Source organism: Pristiophorus japonicus, chromosome 15 (assembly GCF_044704955.1).
Source record: "Pristiophorus japonicus isolate sPriJap1 chromosome 15, sPriJap1.hap1, whole genome shotgun sequence".
Classification (NCBI taxonomy): domain Eukaryota; kingdom Metazoa; phylum Chordata; class Chondrichthyes; family Pristiophoridae; genus Pristiophorus; species Pristiophorus japonicus.
Genome location: NC_091991.1, coordinates 166,861,652 through 166,889,472, shown reverse-complemented (window position 1 = coordinate 166,889,472; position 27,821 = coordinate 166,861,652). Strand labels below are relative to the sequence as shown.

Here is a 27,821-nt window from a genome sequence, read left to right as displayed (position 1 = left end):
CTGGTGCAGGAGGGCAACGGCAGCGAAGAGTGATTTTAGCAAGGTCCAGGTCTGTGATTGGAGCGTGGGCAAATGCAGCAGGAGCGGCGAGATCGGGGCGAAGGAGCTGTGAGAGACTGTGGAGGGATGTGATCGGGGTCCAGGGGACACGCGAGTTCAGGGCCAGGGGCCCAGGTGCAGCACGGGCCAGCCCACACTGCGATGTGTGCGCGCACTAGGTCCAAACAGCAGAGGTGGTCTCCAGTTGTCTTGGGTAATCCTTGCCACTGGACCAAGACCTAGCTCGGTCAAGCCCACAGGCATCTTTCACCCTTGAGGATTTAGTTTGGGTTCTTCATTCGAAACACCTGTGAACTCATCCTTTTTTATGGCGTGGAAGCAAGTCATCCTCGTTTCGAGAGACTGCCTATGATGATGATGACAGATATATGACTATGTTTTGAATGCTTATCATATTTGGAACAGAGAAACTCACCAAGTATGTGCTTTGGGAAGGTTTTCTGTGTTGGCATCAATCAGATGGATGGTAAAAAGTCTTGGGCCTGCAGCACCTGTAGAACCTTACAAATACAAAATCTAGTTAAACCATACAGCAAGTAGCAAAACAGTTTTAACTTTGTAAAAGACTGGCAATGGAGTACACATTTGCCTAAAATGTGTAAGCTGATAGAGGTTCAGTTAAATCAAAAATTGTGTGCTGCACCTAGGACAGGATCAAGCACGCTCAAGTAAAAAAACCTTTTTATAACATGGAAGTAGTTCACGACAAACACAATGCTAACTTTACTTCATCATATATGCTATAAAAATTCAACATTATCAGTGAAATGATCATGGTCACGGAGAACGCAAATACTGCAGCACCCATTTTTTCGGCCAATAAATAGCTCAATATCAATAATACAAGATTCCAAGTACTGTAATACAACTCTGCAGTCCTGCCATATACAGTTGTAAATGGTGGCAGATAATTAAACAATGAACGGGAATAGGAGACTCCATGAACAGTCCCATCCTCGATGAGTGCAAAAAAATAAGGCTAAAGCGTTCGCAACCATCTTTAGCCAGAAGTGCCAAGTGGATGATCCATCTCACCCTTCTCCCGAGGTCCCCACCATAACAGATGCCAGTCTTCAGCCAATTTAATTCACTCCATGAGATATCCAGAAACAGCTGAGCGCACAGGATACAGCAAAGGCTTTGGGCCAGACAATATTCCAACTGTAGTGCTGAAGACTTGTGCTCCAGAACAAGCCGTGCCTCTAGTCAAGCTATTCCAGTTCAGCTACAACACTGGCATCGACCCGACAATGTGGAAAATTGTCCACGTATGTCCTGTCCACAGAATGCAAGACAAATCCAATCCGGCCAATTACCAGCCCTTCAGCCTACTTGCAATCAGCAGCAAAGTGATGGAAGGGGTTGGCGACAGTACTATCAAGAGGCACTTACTCACCAATAACCTGCTCACCGATGCTCAGTTTGGGTTTCACGAGGACCACTCGGCTCTAGACCTCATTTACAGCCTTGGTCCAAACAATTCCAGGTGAGGGGAGAGTGACCGCTCTCAACATCAAGGCAGCATTTGACCGAGCATGGCATCAAGGATCCCTAGTAAAATTGAAGTCAATGGGAATCAGACGGAAAATTCTCCACTGGCTGGAGTCATACCTAGCACAAAGGAAGTTGGAGGCCAATCTCAGCCTCAGGACATTGCTGTAGGAGTTCCTTAGGGCAGTGTCCTCGGCCCAACCATCTTCAGCTGCTTCATCAGTAACTTTCCCTCCATCATAAGGTCAGAAATGGGGATATTCACTAATGATTGCACAGTGTTCAGTGCCATTTGCAACTCCTCAGATAATGAAGCCGTCTACGTCTGCATGCAGCAAGACCTTGAGAGCATTCAGGCTTGCGCTGATAAATGGCAAGTAATATTCGTGCCACACAAGTGCCAGGCAATGGCCATCTCCAGCAACAAAGATTCTAACCACCTCCCCATGACATGCAATGGGATTACCATCGCTGAATCCTTCAACATCATCCTGGGAGTCACCATTGACCAGAAACTTAACTGGATCAGCCACATGAATACATAAATCTGGCTACAAGAGCAGGTCAGAGGCTGGGTATTCTGCACTGAGTGCCTCAACCCCAAAGCCTTTCCACCACCTACAAAGCACAAGTCAGGAGTGTGACAGAATACTCTCCCCACTTGCCTGGATGAATGCGGTTCCAACAACACTCAAGAAGCTCGACACCATCCAGGACAAAACAGCCCGCTTGATCGGCATCGCATCCACCACCTTAAACATTCACTCCCTCCACCTCTGGCGCTCGACAACACCTCCCAAACCTGCGACCTCTACCAAGGGCAGCAGGCGCATGGGAACACCACCACCTGCAAGCCCTCTCGAAATTACACACCATCCTGACCTGGAAATATATTGCCGTTTCTTCATCGTCACTGGGTCAAAATCGTGGAAATCCTTACCTAACAGCACTGTGGGAGATCTCCTCAATCAAGACTCTGCCTTTGATTTGAGTGTTCTCGATTCCATCCTGCAGCATGCCACCTGCCACCAACTCAGTGAAACGCCAATGTTGCAAGAGGTTAGCAAAGTCATAAAACAGCTCAAGAATAATAAGGCTACGGGTGCGGATGGAATCCCTGCTGAGGCGCTAAAATATGGTGGAGGCGCTGTTGACATGGATACATGACCTCATCTCTCTCATCTGGAGGGAGGAGAGCATGCCGGGAGATCTCAGAGATGCAGTGATTGTGACCATTTTTAAAAAGGGGGACAAGTCCGACTGCGGCAACTGCTTTCAGACACGGAGGGTTGTCGCTCGAGTTCTCCTCAATCGTCTTCTCCCTGTGGCCGAGGAGCTCCTCCCGGAATCACAATGCGGATTTCGTCCCCTACGAGGCACAACAGACATGATCTTTGCAGCATGCCAGTTGCAGGAAAAATGCAGGGAGCAGTGCCAGCCCTTATACATGGCCTTTTTCGATCTTACACTGTCTTTGACACTGTCAACCGTGAGGGTCTATGGAGTGTCCTCCTCCGTTTCGGATGCCCCCAAAAGTTTATCAAGATCCTTCGCCTGCTTCACGATGACATGCAGGCCGTGATCCTTACCAACGGATCCATTACAGACCCAATTCACCTCCGGACCGGGGTGAAACAGGGCTGCGTTATCGCTCCAACCCTTTTCTCAATCTTCCTCGCCGCCATGCTCCACCTCATAATCCACAAGCTCCCCGCTGGAGTGGAATTAAACTACAGAACCAGTGGGAAGCTGTTTAACCTATGCCGCCTCCAGGACAAGTCCAAGATCACCCCAACCTCCGTCGTTGAGCTGCAGTATGCGGACGACGCCTGCGTCTGTGCATATTTGGAGGCTGAACTCCAGGATATAGTCAATGTATTCACTGAGGCATATGAAAGCATGGGCCTTACGCTTAACATCCGTAAGACAAAGGTCCTTCACAAGCCTTTTATCGCTGCACAGCACTGCCCTCCAATCATCAAGATCCACGGCGCGACCCTGGACAATGTGGACCATTTCCCTCATCAACAAAGGCAGATATTGATACGGAGATTCAGCATTGCCTCCAGTGCGCCAGGGCAGCCTTCGGCCGCCTGCGGAAAAGAGTGTTTGAAGACCAGGCCCTCAAATCTATCACCAAACTCATGGTTGGTCTACAGGGCTGCAGTAATACCCGCCCTCCTGTATAGGTCTGAGGCATGGACAATGTACAGAAGGCACCTCAAGTCGCTGGAGATATATCACCAACGATGTCTCTGCAAGATCCTGTAAACCTCCTGGGAAGACAGGCGCACCAACATCAATGTCCTCGACCAGGCTAACATCCCCAGCATGGAAGCACTAACCACACTTGATTAGCTTCACTGGACAGGCCACATAGTACGCATGCCAGATACGAGACTCCCTAAGCAAACGCTTTACGCGGAGCTCCTTCATGGTAAACGAGCCAAAGGAGGACAGCGGAAACGTTATAAGGATACCCTCAAAGCCTCCCTGGTAAAGTGTGACATCACCACTGACACCTGGGAGACCCTGGCCGCAGACCGCCCGAGGTGGAGAAAGTCCATCCGGGAGGGCGTTGAGCTCTTTGAGTCTCGACGCAAGGAGCATAAAGAGACCAGGCGCAGGCAGTGGAAGGAGCGCGCGGCAAACCAGCCCGACCGACCCCTTCCCCTGACGAATGTCTGTCCCACCTGTAACAGGGTCTGTGGCTCTCGTATCGGATTGTTCAGCCATCAAAGTACTCACTTTGGGAATGGAAGCAAGTCTTCCTCGATTCCGAGGGACGGCCTATGATGATGATGATGATGATGTGGGAGTACCTTCACCGCACAATTGCAGTGGTTAAGGCAGGGGCAATTAGGTATGGGCAATAAATACTGGCCTTGCCAGCAACGCCCACATCCCGTAAATGAATAAGACTTGCATTTCTATCGCACCTTTCACAACCACCGGACGTCTCAAAGCGTTTTACAGCCAATTAAATACTTTTGGAACAGAGTCATTGTTGTAATGTGGGGGGAAAAAAAATAATTTGGTGGGACCTTGTAAAATGAATATCTGATTAACTGAACATTTTGACACGGAGACCAGCATTACCAAATTATTGTTATATTCTGGCAATATCTTCCACAGGAAATAATATTGGCTCAGAAATATCTGGTAAAATAATGGCAAATTAACGACCCTTGCCATTATTAGTTTGTTAAAAAAAAACCATCATTTTGTGGTGAAAAGGTATGCCACGAGTTCTGGTTCTCTACAAATTGTTGGACGTTTGCCTCGAGAAAACTGAAAAAATGGCAACCTCACCATGAGTCTCCCCACTGAAAGGTATTGCCAGTCATGAAATTGTTGGATTTATGCCGTTATGCAAATTAATTTCGCCGCAGCCATTTAGGGCTGGCAATTCCTGTCGTAAGGATGTGATTTATGGTTCTGACATGACACTCAACCTTGAAGGCCCAGAAAAGGGACGTTGAAGCTGTGGCGTCTCACTCACAGATAGTGAATTGTTCCTACAGGTGTTTTAAACTATTTCTGTCTTCGCAGTATTTTTGCGCCAGTCTTGCCATTCACAATGCTATTAATGTCGGAAGGCAATAGTTTTCAAGATGCAAAGCTGTGTCGACACTCAAATGCAAATTAATAGATTTCTTTCAGAAAATAATTTTGGGATAAGTAATTTGAGACATGACGTGGCAAGTGTAGCTTGCTTGGGAGGAAAAAGGTGACTTAGGACCTATGGTCACCAAAGGGGTTTTCCCTCGAGTCTATGCCCACTGGTTATGGACACCTCTGCTAAGGGAAAGAGAGAGTGGAAATGAAGGACCTATCTGGGCCCCTCATAATTTTAACTTTATTTTAGTGCATCAACATGTACGTAAAGTCACTGCACAGTGCGTCACAGATCACAGGCTACTTAAAGAAGTACACATTGGTATATTTGGGTCATCCCATGTTGATGTAAACATTGGGAACATTGCACTATTTGGAGGGAGGATAAGGTGGTTAAAGAAGGCATACAGAATACTTGTCTTTATTAGCCGAGGCATAAAATACAAGAGCAGGGAGGTTATGCTTGAACTATTTTTATTAATGATTTGGATTCAGGGGTTGGCAGCACAATTTGCAGATAATACCAAGATCTGTGTGAGTGCTAGAACTGTAAGCAGAGGCTCGTCTGATTCAGGTAGATCTTAATGTGTTGGGAGACTGGGCTCAAGACTGTAAAATGATGTATAACTTAGATAAGTGCAGTGGTATGCATGTGGGCAGTGCAAATGCTCAACATTCATACACCCTCCAGGGAAAGGCATTAAAGATGGTGGAAATAGAATGAGATTTGGGCATTCTGGTGCATACATCCTTAAAGATACACGCATGCAGTGATAGTTACAGTAAATAGGGTGTTGGGGTGTATCCATGGGACAATTGAGTATAAGACGAGGCGTACTGTTTTACAGTGAAATAGTTCATCTTCAATGTTCCTGTGAATAAAAAAGGGAGGGGGAGAATTCATACTCAAGTGAAACCCTACTTGCCATTTTTGTCTACAAAATAAAGTAAAAAGTATTCAGGGCACAAACTTGTACCGAGTTATACAACTGAGCGGTTATTAAAAGAAACTCACATGAAGCCAAATGACTAGCACTAATTCATTATGATTCATAACTTTAACTTAGACACAGACATTCAATGTATATATCTCGCACACACTTTCTGGTTATCTATATATAAAGATTTAAAAAATAAAGTTATACTATCTAAATTCTATAAAGATGACCTGGTTAGAGTCCATCCAGTTCCACTGATCTTCTGGCATTCAAAATCACATTACTGATTAATAGTGATTTTTTTATGCATTTCAAATTGGAAAGATGAAATTTATTATTGTTAAAAACAAAAGCCCTTCCCACTACTTCTTTCCTTTCTTTGAGGATTCGAGGTGCATCATATCTGGCCCAACTACATTGTAGACAAATTATTCTGTGTTGTTTATTTCTCTTAGCAATCCCTTTACTGGTCCCGATGCTACTAGACATCATCAATGGTTCCCTCTCCTCAGACATCATCCCCCTCCTGTTAAAACTGCCATAATCACCTCTCCTCAAAAAACACACCCTCTATCCTTCTGTCTAATTATTGACCCATCTCCAATCTCATCGTCTCCAGGGTTCTGTTGCCTCCCAACTCCATCCCTATCTTTCCCGTAACTCCCTGTCAGCCTAGCTTCCACCTTGCACAGCACCAAAACAACCCTAACCAAAGTCACAAATTACACCTCTGTAACTGTTACTATGGTGTTTTATCTCTCCTCAACCTTTCGTGGTTCTCAGTACCATTGACCATACCACCTTCCTCTCGATGCTTCTCTTCCATTATCCTGTTCCATTAGAATACCTTTCACGTATCTGAATGCAGCCTGTGCATCTCCAACAATGGCTTCTTTTTCCAGCCCCACACCACTACCAGAATGCCCAAAAGGTCTATCCTGGCCCCCCAGCCTCTCTCTTCATCGACATGCTGCTCCTCGGCAACATCATCTGTGTAAAAAATGGTCAGCTTTCACATGTATGCTGATGGCACCCAGCTCTATTTCTCCACCCCTCTCAACAGACCCGTCAACACTGCACTGAGAGACTACTTGTCCAACATCTAGTCCTGGAGGAGTCTCAATTTACAATTGAACATTGGCAGCTATGGTCTTCAGCCCCATCAAACTCTCCAGTGATTACATCCGCCTGCCCAGTCACACACTCAGGCTGAACCAGGCTGTTCACAACCTCGACATCCTGCTCAATCCTAGGGGCAGCTAATTTACATACCACAGGGTCTTGTGTACAGCAAGATAAATGTAAGCTTAATCTCTTTATGGAAGTGCTGACTTGGAATCAATATTGGCCTGGACATTGGGAAAACTCCCTTGCTTTTTTAAAAATAATTGCATGGGATATTTTACATTCACTTTGGCATAACATTTTAATCGAAAAGATGGCACCCCCAACAATACTCCCTCAGGAATGCATGAAGTTTCAGCCTAGATGATATACTTAGGTCACAGAGTGGGGTGTAAACCCACAACCATCTGAGAGACAAGAGTGTCACCAATGGGCCAAACTGACATACATTTATAAATCTATATTTATTAAAGTCAAATATAAATATTGTAATGTACAGAAACTTATCAATTTCTAGTTTTGCTCTTTATCTAGTCAGCAATGCCAGTCTGTTGATTACATAAAAGTATAGTGGTCTGTCCCAATATAGTGCATGTGAATTTCACAAGATCACCTTCCTTTACAGTTTACAACTTTATTTATAGTGAAATCCACAATACAATCCTACACCTGCATAACATAATAAAACCAGCAGTTATGGTCGATGTGATAGCCACCTTGTAGTGCCTTGAATCCCTGCAGAGGTACCCGGGAAGATCCGGTCACAAACTGAAGAAGCCGTGCTCTCCTTTCCTCATCGAACATCTCCACTGTTTGCCAGAACCACTTCACAATATTGCTGTCGGACGTGCAGTGCTTTAGACGTGTGTTAGCTTTCCAGTCCTTTATGTCAATCTTCCCCAACCCACCAATAATCAGCTGCAGGAAAAAAATTCAAATGCACACATTCTATAAACACCTTTTCTAATCTCTGCAGCCCATTTCAAGGACTGATCATAGTTTGTTGCACTGAAGTGTACAGTGCCATTCTCACATAAAACTACACATAGATGGTTAACGAATCTCAGCTTAAAAAAAAACACTAAAGAAAAAGTGGAGTGAGCCTTTGGCACAGTGGTAGCATTCCCGCCTCTGGGCCAGAAGTTTCAGGGTTCGAACCCCACTCCAGACAGTCCTGGCGAGTGGAGTCGGGAGCTCCAGCTCTGAATTCTGGGTTGATAATCAGCGGGATACTTGTGTTCAGTGGGTGTGGATGTGCATTGTGTGGGGCGTGGTAGCCCATAAAACCCTCCTGCCCTAAAGGACTAACCACCCTATCAGCTGGTATAAAGATGGTTATGGTCATGGAAGGAGTGTTAACGTGGTCAGTCAGACTGTTAATCAGCCTGTGCATCCTTCTACGACGTCACACTGCTCCCCAAAGGGAACAGTGAGAAGTCACAAAAAGACCACTTAATCTTAACTAATTTATCAGCTGTAAGCTGCTAGACGACTATTGCCTATGATGTTATTCAGCCATGACATTTTAAAAAGGTGTCTTTCAATGTTCTCTCCAAGTTGCATGGCCACGCAACAATGGGAAAGCTCCCGCGCAGGCCGCTCACCAGCTTCTCCATTGTAAATACCGTGCATGTGGGGAAATTTACAGGGATCATACACTAAAAGAAACATGCTGCACAGAACAAAGCGCAGCTTAGAGGGAGCAATGGCGTCTTGCACATCTCGCCAATGGATGAATCTAAGCAATTCTGAAGTACATACGTCAGAGATTATACTCTTATATTTAGCTGAAATTAACATTGAAAAGCATTGTCAAGAAACGGTAAAGGAAAATAAATGGTTGACTCTATATCAAACCTCTGCCAAAGCAGGTTCACAGTATTCCAGTATGCAAATTATGATTGATTAACCAGATTAATTTACCAGGTATCGTGGGGTTATCTGGATAAGCAGTGGGAAGCTTACCATCATCATCAGTGTGCTGCTAAGCCAGTGAAACATCAGCAGCACCCAGACACACACCTGGTGGCTCCTAGTCTTGGGTCTTGTGAACCTGCGCCCAAGTACTCCAGTCTTGGATAAGTGCATTGTGCTCTATGGGAGGCAATATGTGCACCTTATCTCAGACAAAGAAACTCTACACATTTAGATTTCTCAGTAGTTTGGCTTGGTTTGTAGACTTTTATCATGATAATGAGTTATCAAACATGTCAGGCACCTGGCCGACCAAAAAGGAAAGAGGAAGAGGAGGAGGTAGGAACCATTAAACATTTCTGTTTTGAACTACCTAAACCGTTATCTTCGCTAAGTGTGAACAAGTCGGTTACCTCAATTTCCTTCTGATCAAAAGGTTTAAGCAGATGTTGTGGAATAAGCTCATTAAATCCCTTCTGCAGAGCCAGAAACTGTGCCTCGATTCCTCTCATAAACCGCCAGTTCACATAAAGCCTGAACACAAGGTTAGATGGATTAATGGGGTCAAGTCAGAAATATAATAAATGCAAAAATATATATTGAAATTTAAACCTGCAAAAATTCCAGACCAAGTTAAACAGACCTGTATGTAAAAGGCAAAATTGGGTGCAAAAAATGTACAGTAAGAAAGATTTACATATTTCCTTTCACGACCACTGGATGTCTCAAAGCACTTTACAGCCAATGAAGTATTTTTGCCGTGTAGTCACTGTTGTAATGTGGGAGACGCAGCAGCCAATTTACACACAACCAAGCTCCCAAAAACAGCAATGTGATAATGACCAGATAAATCTGTTTTGTGTTTATGTTGATTGAGGGATAAGTAATGGCCAGGACACCAGGGATAACTCCCCTGCTCTTCTTCGAAATGGTGTCATGGGATCTTTTACGTCCACTTGAGAAAACAGGTGGGACCTCAGTTTAATGTCTCATCCGAAAGATGGCACCTTCGACAGTGCAGTGCTCCCTTAGTACTGCACTGGGCTGTCAGCCTAGATTTTGTGTGTTCAAGTGGGACTTTAATCCACAACCTTCTGACTCAGAGGCGAGTGTACTACCCACTGAGCCACACATGTTAATGTTGAGAGCTCCAAACAAGATAGTTAGAAATTCTATTTTCTTAAACTGTGGCTTATGATAAATGAAGCACAATATGATAAACTGGAAAGCAGGCCAAGCAATGTCAGAATGAATGTTGTGTGTCATATTCAATGAGCAGATTTTTTGGGAGCCCCTTAGGGTTGTGTGCACATGACTATGACGGAGATGGTGAATAAACGACCAATGTCACTATGCTCAATTCTTTCCCCCTGGAAACGAAAAAAATTTCATATTAGCTACTTCAAAGTGAAAGTAGTCCACTTTGAGACAATCTGCATCATTTATTGAATCGATGGCTTTGCATTAAGGTCTGTTGCTGCTTGTTATAATTTTTGTTTTTAAAGAGACATTTAGCAAGTTATTATTTGCAACTTCTGAATTAGTAAAATTAAATGCTAGCGAGTTTGGTTCAACTGCCATCTAAGCCAGGATTTCCTGCTCATCAGAAAATCACAGGCTTGGGGTGCAAAAATTCCTTGATTAGAAGCAAAAATTCCTCGATATGCACTCCAGATGCAAGACTCAGGAAAGCTGAAGTGCAAAATCCCAATCCTGATTTTTCCATGACGAAGGAAAGCATTTTCCCCAGATATACCATTACTTAACCCACCAAAATGCATTATTTTAAAAAAACAAAGGGAAAAAAATGTCATGCGCCACTCCTTGGCACACGCTAGGAATGTGTACATCAAAACTGTAAATCAAGGAGCAGCACAGCAGAACATTTATCCCCAGACAGTAACAAAAAAAAGAAACCCCTTACCTCACATATTCCCGCTTATTCTCCTCTGTTACAGGGACATTTCTGCCATTTGGTTTCAGCTCTTGTTGAATAATCCGACCAAAACAGTTGTGTTCGACACAAAATGTATGATCAAGTACAGGCGTGATGTCATTTTCACTGCAACAACAAAAAGTAAGTTATTGAAGCAATTCTACCTTCATTATTGGCAATTTAATAGAATATCAAATGCAACTTTATATATCCTTTCAAAACAAGAATCCAATTTCGTTTCAAGGTTCAAATACTGCCACCCTACTTACAATAATTTTTTTAAAATTCGTTTACGGGATGTGAGCATCATTGGCAAGGCCAGCATTTATTACCCATCCCCAAATTGCCCTTGAGAAGGTGGTGGTGAGCCACCTTCTTGAACCGCTGCAGTCCATGTGCTGATACTTCAGTGTTGCAGCTTGCTCGGCCATTTCAGAGAGCAGTTAAGAGTCAACCACATTGCTGTGGGTTTGGAGTCCCATATAGGCCAGACCAGGTAAGGACGGCAGATTCCTTTCCTAAAAGGACATTAATGAAGCAGATGGGTTTTTACGACAATCCAATAGTTTCATGGTCACCATTACTAGCGTTTTATTCCAGATTTTAAAAATTTAATTAACTGAATTTAAATTCCTCATGTCCCTAGATAATTAGTTCAGGCCTCTGGATTATTAGTCCAGTAACATAACCACTATGTTACCATTCCCGATTAATGCTTCGATGTGTAGGTGTATAAAAACCTGAAGTAGCCCCTCAGTAACGTGTTCATCTTCATCACAAAGTAATTAATGTTGCATATAAATAAATCATGAGAATTTTTACAGAACCATAATATATATGAAAATCTGTAATCCAGAATTATTGTCTATATTTTAAGGGCCAGAAATGTTGTTATAGTCGCAACAGTATAATCCTTCCCTTCTAGTTTATTGAGATCATGACACATACCTAGTAGTTTCTGAACTAAACTATCTTGGTTATCTTTTCAGTTTAAAAAAAAGTATAATTTTAATTCCTTTAATCAATGTGCCTCTTCCTAAAGTAGCAATCTCCCATCCCCATTTATCTATTTTTCCAGATGTGCAGCACAGGGGCATTATCCAGGAAAAAAAAAATCAAGAGTTAATTTTATGGTGATGTAATTCCATCAGCTCAACTCACAGGATCCAAACCAGACTTTTGTGCAATTCTGGGTCCACAGTTTCCAAGTCTGACAACTGGATAGGTTTACCCAATAGCTGCTTGTAGAATGGTAATGTGAAACCCCCATTAATGTAGTGTCCATGGAATACAGCCAGTCCCATTATCCGGCCCACAAAATGAAAGTATGACAAGTGTTCCTGTAGAAGAAACATTCATTTGTTAGATTAAAAGGTAAAACACTGCCATCCTGTGGCTGACAAACAATAGCACCAGAAACGTTAGTAAAATCAATCTGCTTTAAATCATACGCCTCATTAAGTAATGCCTCACTGAATTATGTAATGTTAATGTAAAGTCAAAATCATAAATTAAATTAAGCTGATACAGCAAGTCAAAATGAAATAAATAGTCTAAAATATTAGTTTAGGGCCATTATCCAGTAGAAACTCATTTAGAAGTGCAATTACAAGAGGCATTTTAGACTTTTACTCAAATTAGCCAAACACCATCATTGAGAATGATTTATACCATATGCTCCATTTAATTTACAGCATCCCTGATTTCAGTAGCAGCAAAGTGAATGAGGCTTCACTATTGCCTTCAGGGGCATCACGACTGACCTAAAGGGGAGTTTTCACTGGCACTTGCAGGGGTGGGAACATTGCCAATAGCAGCAAAACATAAATGCTGTTGGAAGGCGGCGGCACAGTCTTTACTGGCCTCAGTTGGGTTGAGTGCTTATACCACAAATACAGGCCAATAATGTGGCTCTTGCTTGGTGACATGTATGTACCATACTCAGTCACCGCAGAAGGCAAGCCAATCTGAAATAAAGTTGGAATTTCAACGTTCAAATATATTTTTGTATGTGCACTAATTTTTCTGTTCAATGGCGTGGAATCAACCTCTATTATGAAACGGGTGCATTACACAGCACTGGGAACTTTCCTGAAATGGTTCTGCAATATGAAGACATTTTTAGGACAGTGCTAAATGAGAGAAATTAGTCAATTTCATAAACAGAGTTTTTCCCATGTGAAAATGCCGAGATGAATTTGCCCAAAAACATAGTTGATAAGATTCAAAACAGACCAAAGTGGGAAATCTGAGAAGATTGATTAGCATAACATGTCCACAGCATCTTTGCTGAACCATATATAATTTACTTTACACTGTCCATTAAACAGGTGGTGTGGGGGGGTGAGGGGGGTGGTCGCAGGGTTGGGGAAGTCCTACCAATTCAACTTAAGCAATGCTACAGTTAATATATTCCTTTAAACTACTCCTCTTAACTTCTAAAAAAAAGTGATTTGAAAGATTTTGAAACCTAACATGTACTGAAAAAGTTGAATGTTACTTTGTTTGAAACACGAAGACAACACTGAAAAGTAATGAGAACCAAACATGCAAACTCGTGACCACATGAAGTCAAAGTGACACCATGTGAGTGCTCATATAATGTACTGCCAAGAAACTTGGTTGATAAATTCCTTCATCTCATCAAATAAATGAAGTAACAATTATATGGAGGATCATTTAACAATTTATTATTAACACAAGCAGGAATATTTCTGGCATGGAAATGAAGAAATGAAAACCAGAATTGGCTGTTATATACATTGCTCGACTTAGATTTTTACAAAGGTTTTTAAATCAATCTTTGAGACTGGAAAAAGGATAAACATTAATTAATTACAGTTGGGCAGTAATTGATTGATGTATTTACATGATTCTTCCGTGACTAATTTCTTTTAGTGGTTACATTATGGGAACTGAAAAATTCTCTCAAGAAACCAATGTAATCTCTATTAGAATTAAGCAGAAAGTAGATGGCGCTGAAAACAACTGAATTGTAGGGAAATCGGCCAGGCCTTAGTCTAACTCTTCTATTGAACCAAATTGTTTTTGGAAGGGTGGGGGGGGGGGGGGGGGGGGAAGGGGTCATAGTTCAACCAGCAGAGAGTCTTTTATGGAACATCCAAAATATATCCAAAAATTATACTTGCACTTATTTTTGGCAGTTGGATTTTGCTGCACAGACTTGCCTGACAGAGGAAATCTACATGGATAAAGGGTTAATATTATGTTCTCATCGCTTATAGAACATTAACAAAACATAGAAAATTCCTATTCATTTAACATTTTTCCAACTCTCACTGTGACTTTGGATACTCACAGGATTAACAGCAGAATCTGGATTGATCTGTAGCGTGTAGATGTTATCAGTTGAATACTGAAATAGTCCATAGTAAGGATTCAACATTTCATGACAGAGCAAATACAACCACTCCCTACAAAACAAGCAAACACAAGTAATCAATATTTGCCAGTAATCAGGACTGCAACATGGGAACCAGAGTAGGGCATCTAGGTCATCAGACTGGCTTTTTCACTTTTATTAGCAGTGGCAGCTTCTTCTTTTTAACCTCAATTCCTGGCCTTTTCTGCATATCCCTTAATGCCCTTATTTCCCAAGTGAGGATCTATCCTCCTTTTAAACATTCAACTGACTTTGCATCTACAGCCTTCTGGGCCAGTACTACCCACATTCTCAGTTTTGTGTGTTGATAAAATTTTTCCTGGATTTACTTTTAATAACTTAGCCCCAGTTCCAAAATTATATTGAATTTACAGTACAGAAACAGGCCATTCAGTCCAATAGGTCTATGACGTATTGATGCTCCACATGAACCTCTTCCCACATTACTTCATCTCACCCTATCAAAATATCCTTCTATTCCTTTCTCCCTCATGTACTTATCTAGTTTCCCCTTAAATACATGCATGCTGTTCGTCTCAACCACTCCATGCGGTAGCAAGTTCCACATTCCCACCATTCTCTGAGTAAATAACTTTCTTCTGAACTCCTTATTGGATTTTAGTTACTGTCTTACATTTATGGCCCTAGTTTTGGACTCCCCCTTACAAGTGGAATCATCTACCCTAGCGAACCCCATCATAATTGTAAAGGCCACTTGGCTCTTCTCTTTTCCCCAGCCTGGTCAGATTTTCCAGATATTTGTATCCTCTCAATTCTGATATCATCCTTGCAACTCATTTTTGCACTTTCTCCATTGTTTTTATATCCTTTTGTAATATGGAGACCAGAACTGTGCACAGTACAAGTGTGGTGTAACCAAGGCTCTAACATAACTTCTCTGCTTTTGAATTATATTCCTCTAGAAAACTACACCCTCTTGTTCTGGATTTCCCCACTAGAGGGAAGTCATTCCCTACATACGCTATCAATTCTCTTCATTATTTTAACCTGAATCAGATTATCCCGTAACCTCCTTATTTCTAGGGAATATAACCAATTTTCCCAGCCTCTGACCAGCACCAAGTCCCTTTAATGCTGGTATCATCCTGCTGAATCATCATTGAATTTTTCCTCAAGGCTGGTATATTCTCCCTAAGGTAGGGTGCCTAAAACTGAACACAATATTCCAAGTTTGACCAACACTCTATAACTGAAGTAATTTGTTTTTAAATCCTAAATTAGTGATGAAGCCCAGCATCCTATCTGCCTTTCAAATACTTTTTCAAAGTTAGCTTTTAATGACTTATGGTGCTGGACCCCTAAACCCCTTTGTTCAGCTAATCCCCGACCAGTTTTCTACATCACAACAGAAACTACACTTCCAAACTACTTAATTGGCTGTAATGCACCCTGGGACATCCCGAGGCTGTGAAAGGTGCTATATAAATGCAAGTCTTTCTTTCATTTAGACCTTAATCTGGCATTGTTACGTCCAAAGTGTACTACCTCGCATTTTGCAATGTTAAAATTGCATTTGCCATCGGTCAGCCCATTTGATTAATTCCTTCGAGCTTAATATCATCTCCAAATTCTATTTCCAAATCTCAACTCTCTCCGGCTCCTACATCTATTGATACCCAACCCACAAGTTACAGTTACAAATCTCTGCCTCCACATAGTCACAACACTGGACAAATGTCACTTTAGTTCAAATTCCACTCGGTCAAAAGGTAATGTCAGCAGATGTAGTCTCATTCCATATAAATACACCCTACTCGACAATTACAGTTTGTCAACTAATCTATCCTCACAATTAAAAGTGCAATAGATTGATACCAGAGGAGAGAGGGACAGAATTCTCAATAATTTCTCATTTCTGCTCATTTTAATCTTTACAATGTACATATATGTCCTACTTAATTATAAGGGCTTGTCCTTGATGAAATGTTTGCAATATTTTCAGTGATTTTTCCCCTGTGATTTTTCCATTAAATGTATTTATCAGCAATATCTACATTCTGTATTGAACAAGGACATGAGGTTTATAACATATGAATGATTAATAGGACCAGCAATACCAACAAAAGAGGACCCAAATGTTGCAAAATTTTCTATCAACAGATTTGAAATAGCTGGAATTAAAATGCAAATCATCTTTCCTCGCCAAAATAATAAATGAAGGTCAGACACAAACGGTCTCTGGCGGGGTGTCCAAGTCAGAGCCCACAGACCAAATCCAGTCTGTGGTCCCTGTTGTAGGAGGTAGGCACCTTTAGAATATACCAGAACACTAGGCATTAGGCACCTGCTAGATATATCTAAACGCATACAAGTTTAAAGTGGCCACACATAAAATGGCTGCCCAGGCATGATGGGAAATCAGGTAGTCAAGCTGTGAACTGTTGAATGTTCAATGACCGAGCAATAACTCTGTGAGGCCCACTATAGGAATGCCTTGGATGCAGGATAAGAATAATGAGGAGAGAACCCATCTCCTGTAAACAAGGTCATAAACCAATTAATTCCCCAAGAAGAAAGAAATAGGGAGAGAACCTATCTCCTGTAACAAAGTCATTAATCAGCCCGAGCTGACAATAACCGAACATATGGTTCCTGAGGCACCAGGAGAATTCTATTGGGTTAAAAGAACTTGTATGTAATCTATAATCATTGTGATTGGCTTGTGTCCAGCCGTGATGGGCTGTGTAACTGTAGTAAACTGTTTGTAACTGTTGTGAAACATATAAAAGTGCATGTAACCCTTTGTTCTGTGGAGAGAAGCCTGGACTCAGTCTTGTGATTTCCTCCCCGCTAGCGTTAATAAAGGCCGTGACGGCGTTGGAACCGACTCTGAGTGTTGAGTGATTCTTCTGAGAAAACATTCACACTAACAGTCCCCATCTTTGTGTGCCTAGAAACAAAGAGCTTGGTGAGGATGGTCCAGGCTTCATTATCCTGTTCATTCTCTTTATAAATCGGACTTTCTGGAATTTGTAGCCGTCAATTCTAACTGATGTGAGGATTTTAGTGGCATCAATTGACCACTGTGCCATAGTTGTCCCTGTAGTTGAGTGCTAAGGTTTGCCACTACAGTGTCTGCAGACAGTGCAGTTTTACCAATGCATTCAATCCTTCTTCCTCAGTCAGCAGTGACATGACTGTGTTCTCAGTGTAAAAAAAAAACTCACCTGGCTACTCCACCATAATCCAACCCTTCTTCACTTCTAAATTTAACCATTAAACGCTTCTTCAAGTCCTTTGGCCTCATTTTCATCACTTGTCGGTATGATTCCTAAACAGCACAAACTACAGATAAGTTTTTTTTTGTAAACTAAGTAATTTAATGCTTTTCTTACAACTATTTTATAAAATGCAAACAAACAATATCTGCCTAACTATGTGCTCTTACAAGTCACACGTATCCATGTTACCTCAAAGATTTCATCTCTAGAGACTTCAATGCGGCAGTGCCCAGCTTGCGGTTGCTGCAAAGCAAGCTCATGCCTCAGGACTTTCAACTTTTGTACCAGATCTCGCTCGCATCGTGGGACAGACCACTCTCCCTCACCTTCTTCCACAGGTACCTCTGTATTCACTGGCAATGGCTGATTTGATTCCTTCAACTGAGTTGGATTGCTATAAGGAAACATCAAGAGTGCACTACATTTATTAATGACTTAGATAACAATAGTAAGCCATATACCCAAGTTTGCCGATGATACAAAGATTGATGGCATAGTAAGAAGTGTAGGCGGGAGCATAAAATTACAAATAGACATTGATAGATTAAGTGAGTGGGCAAAACTGTGGTAGATGGATTTCAACACAGGCAAGTATGAGGTCATCCAGCTTGAACAAACAAAAAATATATCTGAGTACTTTTTATATGGTGAAAAGCTAGGAACAATGAGATTTAGGGGTCCATGTATACAAATCACTAAAATGTAAGAGTCAGGTACAAATAATCGAAAAGGCAAATGGAATGTTAGTCTTTATAACTTAAAGGGCTTGAATATAAAAGGTGAGGAAGTTTTACTACAGCTATACATCACAGGCAGTCCCTTGGAATCAAGACTTGCTTCCACTCTAAAAATGAGTCGTTGGGTGGTGAGAACCACAGTCCCTGTCACAGCTATACAAAGCCCTGGTTAGACCACACCTGGAGCACTATGTACCGTTCTGGGCACCACACCTCAGACAGGATATATTGACCTTGGAAGGAGTACAGTGCAGATTCACCAGAATGTTACCAAGGCTCCAAGGGTTAGATTATGAGGTGGCTTGTATTCCCTGGAATGTAGGTTAAGGGATGATTTGATTGAGGATTTTGAAAGGAATTGATAGTGTAGACAGAGAAACTTTTTCCACTGGTGGGGGAGTCTAGGACATAACCTTAAAATCAGAGCCAGGTCATTCAGAAGAGCAGTTAGAAAACGCTTCTTCCCACAAAGGGTGGTAGAAGTGTGGAACACTCTTCCACAAAAAGCGGTAGTCGCTAGCTCAATTAATAATTTTAAATCTGAGATCAATAGAAAAATCTATATGAATTATTTACAACAGAAAAATAGACATCTGTAAAGTCAGATTTTTTAAATGTTAAGCCTCCAACTACTCTATTCATTAATAATCTTTAGCTGTATTGGGTGACATAAGACACTAATTAAAACATTAGCTTTCACATACAGCAAGTTGAAGAAGGCCTGCAACAAATGAAATATGTGCAGAAATAAACAGACATTCAACAAGGAAAATCAAGGGATACCCAGTCCAAGATGTTTTTATTTCAATGCGAATTAGCTCATGTTGAACTAATTATACCATTATTATTCCAATTCCTCTATTCATAAAGAAACATTATATTTATTTTATATATAACACTGGCAAAAGTAATCTGAAATTAATACTGAAAAATATAATAAACTGAATATTCGAAGCATGTCAAAATGCTGTAATACCAATAAGGCATGAAATTACAATATGCACTGAGGCATCCTGGTTCAGGTTCAGAGAGGACATTGAGGTGAATGACAAAGACTTGACCAAAATAAGGTGAGTAATCTATTTTAACTTCATATCTATCAAAAACCACATGTTACACTCTTTAAAAAAAATGCTTAAAGGAACAAAAGGATACATTTTATGTCCAATTTTACAGATAAATCCAAGTGTTTGATGCAGAGGAATTACTCTAACCAGCAGCCTGGCAGATGTTCCACAGTGTCACCAACATGAAACTTTCCCAAATAGGAACCAATGATGCTTTAGGTGAAACAGCCAGACTGTCTCAGGGAATATCTAACTGTCGCTGGCAGGAATGCAGAACATAATCGGAAATCCAAGACCAATTCTTTGCTCAGTACCAACCTTGCCCAGGGTTTTACTCCTGCATTCCTTTCAACACTAGCAAAGAACTATAAACCTCAGCCTTGTGGAATTTGTGTTCTTTTCTATGATTTATTTGTAGCAGCATAAAAAGAACATCTTATTCAGAACAGGTGGCAGTCAGACTCAACATTGGTCAGAAAATGGCAAAGAAACAACTGTTCATTTAGAAATATGTTGAGCTCATTCACCTCATTTGCTCATGTCAGTGCCTTAAGAGTCAGGTTATAAGTCAGAAACTTACAGTGACGCTGACTAATTGTTTACCTTCAGTACTCCCAGGACACAGGTTAGTGTAGTAGGAGTGGTGACCAAGAATATGGACATCTACATCTCCCACCCCAACCCAGACTTGTGGGGCCCTAAATATCTGACCCATAATCATTTTTTGACAGTTAACAAAATATACAAGTTCCAAAAGACATTCAGCACGCAAAAGGGTTAATCTGCGCTCAAAAGGATTACTGAGCATTGCTGGCAAGGCCAGCATTTATTGCCCATTCCTAATTGCCCTTGAGAAGATGGTGGTGAGCCACCTTCTTGAACCGCTGCAGTCCTTGTGATGAAGTGCTGTTAGGGAGGGAATTCCAGGATTTTGACCCAGCGATGCTGAAGGAACAGCGATATACTTCCAAGTCAGGACGGTGAGGGGAATGTGGAGATGGTGGTGTTCCCATGAGCCTGCCACCCTTGTCCTTCTAGGTGGTAGAGGTCGTGGGTTTGTGAGTTGCTGCAGTGCATCTTGTAAATGGTACACAATGCAGGCACAGTATGTCAGTGATGGAGGGAGTGAATGTTTAAGGTGCTGAACAGTGCTTCAAATGGTACTTCTAGAGGGTGCAGCAATTCCTAACTTAGGTTTGTGCGATGGCTCATGGATCCTACAAAGAATGTGTACAGAATTGAGCAGCTCACTCATCTTCACCTTGTTCTTGAAATAATCATCATATTTTTTGTCATTTATAGCCAGGTATAAGGTGTTGGGTGACTGGATTGACTCAGTCAGCAACATATCTCTGTGGCACCTGTACTCTGACTGGACAGTGTCCATCGGCCCCAAAAAAGGCCATCTTCCTTTACGGTACCTGCTGCTGCAAGATCTTCAATTCTTCAGCATCAAAAGAAGCAATATTGCCCAAGCGTCACCTGCTTTCTACAAGCGAAGTGACCCCAGCAGAGTCTAAAATTTAGTGGAAACTCATTGACTGGAAAGCATTAAAATGTCGAGGTAACAGAGACTACTGCAAATATTCAATTCAAGAATGTTCTCCCAAGATTCAGGGACTATAACATGCCACTGGTGAGGTGTGTTTGTTCCCAGATAATGTGGTCTTTGAAGGGCTCTCAGGCACCTGTAATAGATAGTTACATGCAATGTTCCTGTTAAACTGTGCGGCCATCTGGAGGTCCCGCGCAGGCTGCTTGCTGGCTTTACAACAGGAAAAATTGTGCATTGGCAGAAATTTGAATGGGGCGCGCAGTCCATTAAAGGGGCCGTGCACTGGTAAAAATATTTGAGGGAACATTGGTTACATGACTCCATGAAACTGCCTGCACAAACTAAAATAAACTAAAATTGGGAAAAGGACTGTGGGGAGGGGAGGCCATATTTACTGTTATAGTTGAAATTAGTACCCACTTGTGATGGTATTTATGCATCACAATAATTGAGTCATTCTTAAGGAAGGTGAATTGTCCTTACGTCATTATATGGTGCAGTCTGGGATCTGTAAACTGTGTAGTTCGATTGTTGTGATCCACAAAATATATTCTTCCTGACACTGTACTTCTGACTTCCCACCCAGAAGGCAAAGGACCGAGCTCATCATAGTTAAAATTTGTAAGATCCCTGCACAAACAAATTATAACAAATCAAATTAGAACAAGTGAAATTATCAAAACAGCAGGAACTTTTTTTAATGAGTGTTATGAGATTTATCAATTAACCTTGGAATTCGAGGATCATGCCAAGTGCTGACTCCAGTCTGTGTGTGCAGGAAATAAATTTGTCCCTGTACCGTTGTTCGCTGCTCTGAAAACAAATAAGACAATGATTTAGAAACAGTTCTTTTTTTCCACTAATTGTAGAACCTGCACTGCAACTGAATGAACACAGTCTGCTCGAGTATATACTCCAGTTGTACAAAATATGAAAATGAAATATATTTTGTGATAATTACAAGCATAGAGAAAATGGAGTTAAGATAAGTTACCAAGTTGGTGGATCCAGTAAGGCTTTTAGTGAGAGAAATTGCAGCTGATACGCTTATTAAGATTCAGACTGATGTGGCATCTTCTTTCTCTTTTTCTTCAAAGTTATATATGGGAAGCTATGCGTTGCGATTCTGAATTTAAAAATAAAACTTATGGGCAAAAAAGTCAACTTGGTCCAAAAGGCTAACCTGAATTAATTGAATATTCTTAAATCAAGTGATTTGCTCAAATTAGAATTACAAGCAAAGGGTTAGAATTTCATGTGTATTGGCACCCAAAATTGGGTGTAAACAAATACCTAAAAGATGGAGGAAACTTGGGCACAAGTGTCTTTATAACGGAATTACACTATGCCCGAATTTCCTTGCTCCTTTAGGCCAACCTTATTAGTGGTTCATCATAATGGTTCCGTGTCCCCTGGCTAAAGAGCTGTTCACACAATTATGTTGGTGCAAATCGGGTGCAAAATTACGCGCAAAGTTTTAGACACAGGACAAAAGTCTTTTTTCTGATGTTTTATTGTAATTTTTAAAAAATGTATCTTCACTCAGTCCTGCACTGTACTTCCCTGCTTCTTTGAATGCATTTTTATAGAATCAGTATAAGTCACGATAAAAATTGAAGCGCTTCCACACTTGCATGTTCTTAAACATGTTGTACTTAATGTGCATGAATGATGGTTAGATGGCTTGAAATTTTCATACTCAAAAATAAATATATGGTGTGGGTTTGGTGCTTTTCCTGGGGGCCAAATTGTTTCTGCTTTTCTGTACCCATTTTTACATTCTAGCATATGCTAATGAGATTGGCAGGTAACTAGACAGACATCGGCAAAATGGGGATATTTTCAGGTGCAACTTCCCAATTACATTCCCACAGCAAATTCCACTCCCAAATTCATTTTCCTTCTCCCCAAGTATTGTAAAACACAGACTGCAAAAGTAATCAAAATATAAGAATGCACAAATATGAAACCAAAAAGGGCCTCGAATTTTCAAAAATAATCAGAACGAGTCAAGTTTTTGCCACAAAATAAATATGTTCTATTTTAATGCTTGAATGCAATTTTTAAATGCACCTTTTTTGCATCAGCTCTATGCATTTATTTATTTGCAATGTTATCACAGATGGAAGGTTTCCAGCATTCAACAATCTTTCAAAGCTAATCTAGAGAGAATGGGGTTGGAGGAAAAATAAGATAACATTTTCTCTGCAAAATGTATAGTGAAATTATAAGTGCATGTTTTATGCTCGTGTTTACAAATTTGCTACAATTTTAAATCTAATTTATTGAGGTCAAGTCTGTTTGAGTACATCAGCAATGTAGGTGTGTTTTCCCTTCATTACTACGTTATTAGGAATAACCAGCTTGATGAGATAAAGTTAGATAAGTGCAGTGTTATGCATATGGGCAGGGCAAATGCTCAACAATCATACACCCTTCAGGGAAAGGCATTAAAGATGGTGGAGATAGAAAGAGATTTGGTAATTCTAGTGCATATATCCTTGAAGGTACATGAGCAATGCCGTGCAGTGATAGTTAGAGCAAATGAGGTGTTGGGGTGTATCCATAAGATAATTGAGTATAAGACGAAGCGTACTGTTTTGTCCTTGTACAAGACCTTAGTCAGGCCACACTTGGGATACCAGTTTTGGTCTCCTCACATGGTGGGTGATATTGAGGCTCTGGAAAGGGTGAAGAGAGCCACCAGATTCATTCCAAGTCTAAAGCATCTTGGGTATCAAGATAGGTTAAGAGAGTTGGGACTCTTTACCTTAGAGCAGCGTAGACTTTGGGGGTATGGTTGAGGTTTATAAGATAATGAAGGGAATAGATAGTGTTCCAGCTGGCTGTTGATTTCAATTAAATAGGTTAGGCAGGACCAGGGAGCATAAATTTAAGTTGTATAAGGCTAGATCTAGGTTAGATGTCAGGAGGTGGTTCTTTTCACAGACCTCTGGAACAAGCTGCCCTTTCATGTGGTGGATGCAGACTCACTGAATTCCTTCACGCAAAAGCTGGATTTGTTTCTGGCTGCGGCGGAAATTACCTCTTACAGAAGATAGGTACTGTAGGGAATTTAATGGCCAGAGTAATCTCCTGGACTAGTTTCGATAGCCTAGATGGGTCGGAGAGGAATTTCTCAGATTTTTCCCCCCCAAATTGGCCTGGGGGCGTTTGTTTTTTTGCCTCTCCCAAGAGATCACATGGTTTCGGGTGGGGTGGAGTGCATAAGTTGATACACACAAGGTATTGCAATTGTGTGGGACAGGCTCAATGTACCAGATGGTCTTCACCTGTCTGTCATTGTTCGTATGTTTGTAAATCACTTATAAAATTTGAGTCAAAATACAGTAAAAGATTAGGGTGTTCCAGTACCGAATGTTTGTAGTATAACATGCAGACTGCACTCTTCATTATTTCTGAAAGAAGCTCAAAAGAGAAATCACTAATCCAGTTAGTTGTTTTGTTGATGTCAGAGAAAGGAAATTGGCGGGGGTGGTGGTGGGGGTTGAGGAGAGGAGAGAGAAAAAGAAAAAGGGAGAGCCTGTTAAATTGCATTGTCCCCATACTTTTTTCAGGTGTCCTGCGCTACTTAGAATTCATAGCCAAGAGAAAGATGAAGCTGTCTCCTGCCAATATAACTAGTCACTAGGAGGTCAAAAGGTATGTTTTTTTCTTATTCCCTTCCTTCAAGCATACCTCTTTACTTACAAATTTGAAAATCAAGGGCACGGTCCCAAAAAAGCAAGGACACTTCTACATTGTTATGGTCAACAAATCTGAGTACAAATTAGGGAAGCTTCATTCTGGATGTTGTAATTTTCCTTCCCCTACAATCCTCTACCATTTGGATGACGACCTCATTAAACTTTGGTCGTACATTTTAAACTTATGCACTATCAAAATACAACACGTTAGTAAAATTTAAAAAAATGCAAATGCTGGACATCTGAAATAAATATAGAAAAACTTAAATAGGGCTGCCAGCATCTGGAGAGAGAAAAGACAGGATAAAATTTTGGATGCATACCCTTTTGTCAGAATCGAAATCTTGAAATTAGAGACACTGCCCTAATGGGGCTGATGAAAACTGGGGTGGGTGGAGAAGAAGGGGAAGAACAAGTCTAAGTTACCCATTAAGAATGCAGACGCAGGACTATTTGAGCCCTGAACAATGGTAGAGGAAGTGGTAAATGGGCAGGCATATCTACTGTATTGCAAGGGGGATAGAGTATAAAAGCAGAGAAGTCCTACTACAACTGTACAGGGTATTGGTGTGGCCACACCTGGAGTAGTGCGTACAGTTTTGATCTCCGTATTTAAGGAAGGATATACTTGCATTGGAGGCTGTTCAGAGAAGGTTCACTAGGTTGATTCCATAGATGAAGGGGTTGACTTATGAAGATAGGTTGAGTCGGTTGGGCCTATACTCATTGGAGTTCAGAAGAATGAGAGGTGATCTTATCGAAACATACAAGATAATGAGGGGGCTCAACAAGGTGGATGCAGAGAGGATATTTCCATTCATAGGGGAAACTAAAACTAGGAGGCATAATCTCAGAATAAGGGGTCACCCATTTAAAACTGAGATGAGGAGGAATTTCTTTTCTCAGAAGGTTGTAAATCTGTGGAATTCTCTGCCCAGAGCTGTGGAGACTGGGTCACTGAATATATTTAAGGCGGAGATGGACAGATTTCCGAGCGATAAGGGAATAAAGGGTTATGGGGAGCAGACAGGAAAGTGGAGCTGAGTCCATGATCAGATTAGCCAAGATCTTATTAAATGGCGGAGCGGGCTCGAGGGGTCAAATGGCCTACTCCTGCTCCTATTTCTATGTTCTTATGTACTGTGATTGCATGAGAAGTGCTGGGGAACAGCTCTTCCAGTGCTCACTCACATTGTTGGCGCTTCGTATCATGATAGCATTAGCTGCTTTATGATCTCTTTACAGATCAATCTCAGACAAGTTTGGCTAAAATCTTTGCTAAGTATTAGTTATTTAAGCAAATACTCCACAAACTGAAAGAACTCAGTCCGTTTAAAACAAATCTAGAAATCATACCCATCAGTTTTAAGTGCGAGAGTGGAAATCTGTATATTTTGCTTTATGAATAAAAATATCCAAGCTGTGCTATATGCAAGCTTATTACCAAGTAACAATTATATACTGACAATCACAAGGTGGCCATTTGGTTTTTAGCACTCCCTTCTGAATACTAGTTAAAAAACACTACTGAATCCAAGTTTTACCATATCCCTCTGGCAGTACAGGCGACTGATGGCCATGAGGCCGGCTCTGTGGCGTGTGCATTTGAACTCGAACCCCAAAATTTCGGATTCGCTGTGTCTGCAGTCTCTGTTCCTGGTTTGGAGACTCTATCAATTGGCAGTTCCCTCCACCAGCAGCACCTGTCATGTCTGTAAATGGTACGGTGTCCTCCATAATACAGCTTAGCGGTCTTCCAGGTCCAGAATCCTCAAAAAGTGGCCTGATATAAAATTATGTACCGTCATTCTACATTCAGTATTCAAAGTGCATTCCTTAGCTACTATACTGCCACTAACAGAACTATGATTATAGCACAAATGCTGACCTAATAAAGTCGTAGCACCCATTAACTGTCATCACATGTCTTATAATATTGTTGAAAATGTTCAATGAGAAACATAAAGCAGTAGAAAGTATGCACTGAACAACATTTTCTTCAGTGTTTCAGGGCAAGGCAAATAATGCAACTGGGAAATTTACAAGGCCACCTCTTCCTTTTACATCGATCCATATTATAGCAAAAGATGCAATTTACAAAACTTTGAGACAAAAAAACAAATGTTGGAAATCTGAATTTATAAACTGTTAATGTTTAGAAGCAAGTATTCTCAAGCGAGTTGTCAGAAATTATGCTCAGTGATATGCAATTATGTAACTTCCATAAATGTAACATTTCTATAGCCTGTTGAAATAGGAGGTGAAATGCTCGCAGCCAATAACTTTGCAAACAGATACAATCTTTATAACCGTTCTACACAATACACAGATTCTTAATACATAGACATATGTGCAGGAGTTTCTTGGGAGTACTGTTGATTATACAGAGCAGTATTGAGATTCTGAAAAGGTTTGAGCAATTATTATTCCACTACATTTCCAGTTATTCTGAAGAAATATACTCAAATGGGTTAATGCAAATATGACAATCATGCTTTTAACTTCGTTAAGTGCTCGGAATCTCTCAGAAAGGAACTGAGATACAAAGCTTGCAATTAGTGTAATTAGTGTCATGACTTGCCTTTTTTATATAAATATCACCATTATAATCTAGAAATTACAGTGTGCTTTATTAATTTAACACGTTCATATGAAATTAATTATCCTGTATTTTAACAAGGGGGTGACCAATTTAAAATAATTTTTGGGATTATTTTAATTAAAAAATAAATCTTGGTTCCATTTTTCTTCCCTCCTGAAGGTGTTGACTCCTTACTTTTTACCCCATGAATAGTGCCTGACAAAATAATTTGCAGGTCATGGACCATTATTTGAGAGTTCAGTGCCTGGAGCCCCATCCACAAGAGTCAGAAGCAGCAGGTCAGTGAATGAAGAGATGTAAACGAGGTAGAAATACTCATTTAAAAAAAATATATGAATTAATGTAAGACTTTGGGCAAATAATTTGCATGAAATAATTATTAAATTGAAGGAACGGCAGGTTTTAGTTACAGATCCAGACCACCTG

General features: G+C 41.0%; 1 protein-coding gene across 3 annotated transcripts in view; it reads right to left on the bottom strand.

Annotated features, from left to right (window-relative positions):
* The window catches only part of smurf1 (SMAD specific E3 ubiquitin protein ligase 1), a 123,498-nt gene that overhangs the window by 2,127 nt on the left and 93,550 nt on the right, over nt 1-27,821 (bottom strand). For 2 of the 3 annotated variants that reach the window (XM_070901276.1, XM_070901278.1), the window contains 11 exons: nt 26,338-26,576; nt 21,815-21,899; nt 21,570-21,716; nt 17,917-18,121; nt 17,674-17,777; nt 14,402-14,516; nt 12,244-12,422; nt 11,071-11,208; nt 9,560-9,680; nt 7,949-8,150; nt 476-560 (listed from right to left, as the gene is read on the bottom strand). In XM_070901276.1, the coding sequence (XP_070757377.1) occupies nt 476-560; nt 7,949-8,150; nt 9,560-9,680; nt 11,071-11,208; nt 12,244-12,422; nt 14,402-14,516; nt 17,674-17,777; nt 17,917-18,121; nt 21,570-21,716; nt 21,815-21,899; nt 26,338-26,576 (1,620 nt within the window). The remainder of the gene's footprint in view (nt 1-475; nt 561-7,948; nt 8,151-9,559; nt 9,681-11,070; nt 11,209-12,243; nt 12,423-14,401; nt 14,517-17,673; nt 17,778-17,916; nt 18,122-21,569; nt 21,717-21,814; nt 21,900-26,337; nt 26,577-27,821) is intronic. The other variant, XM_070901277.1, reaches the window with a different exon arrangement.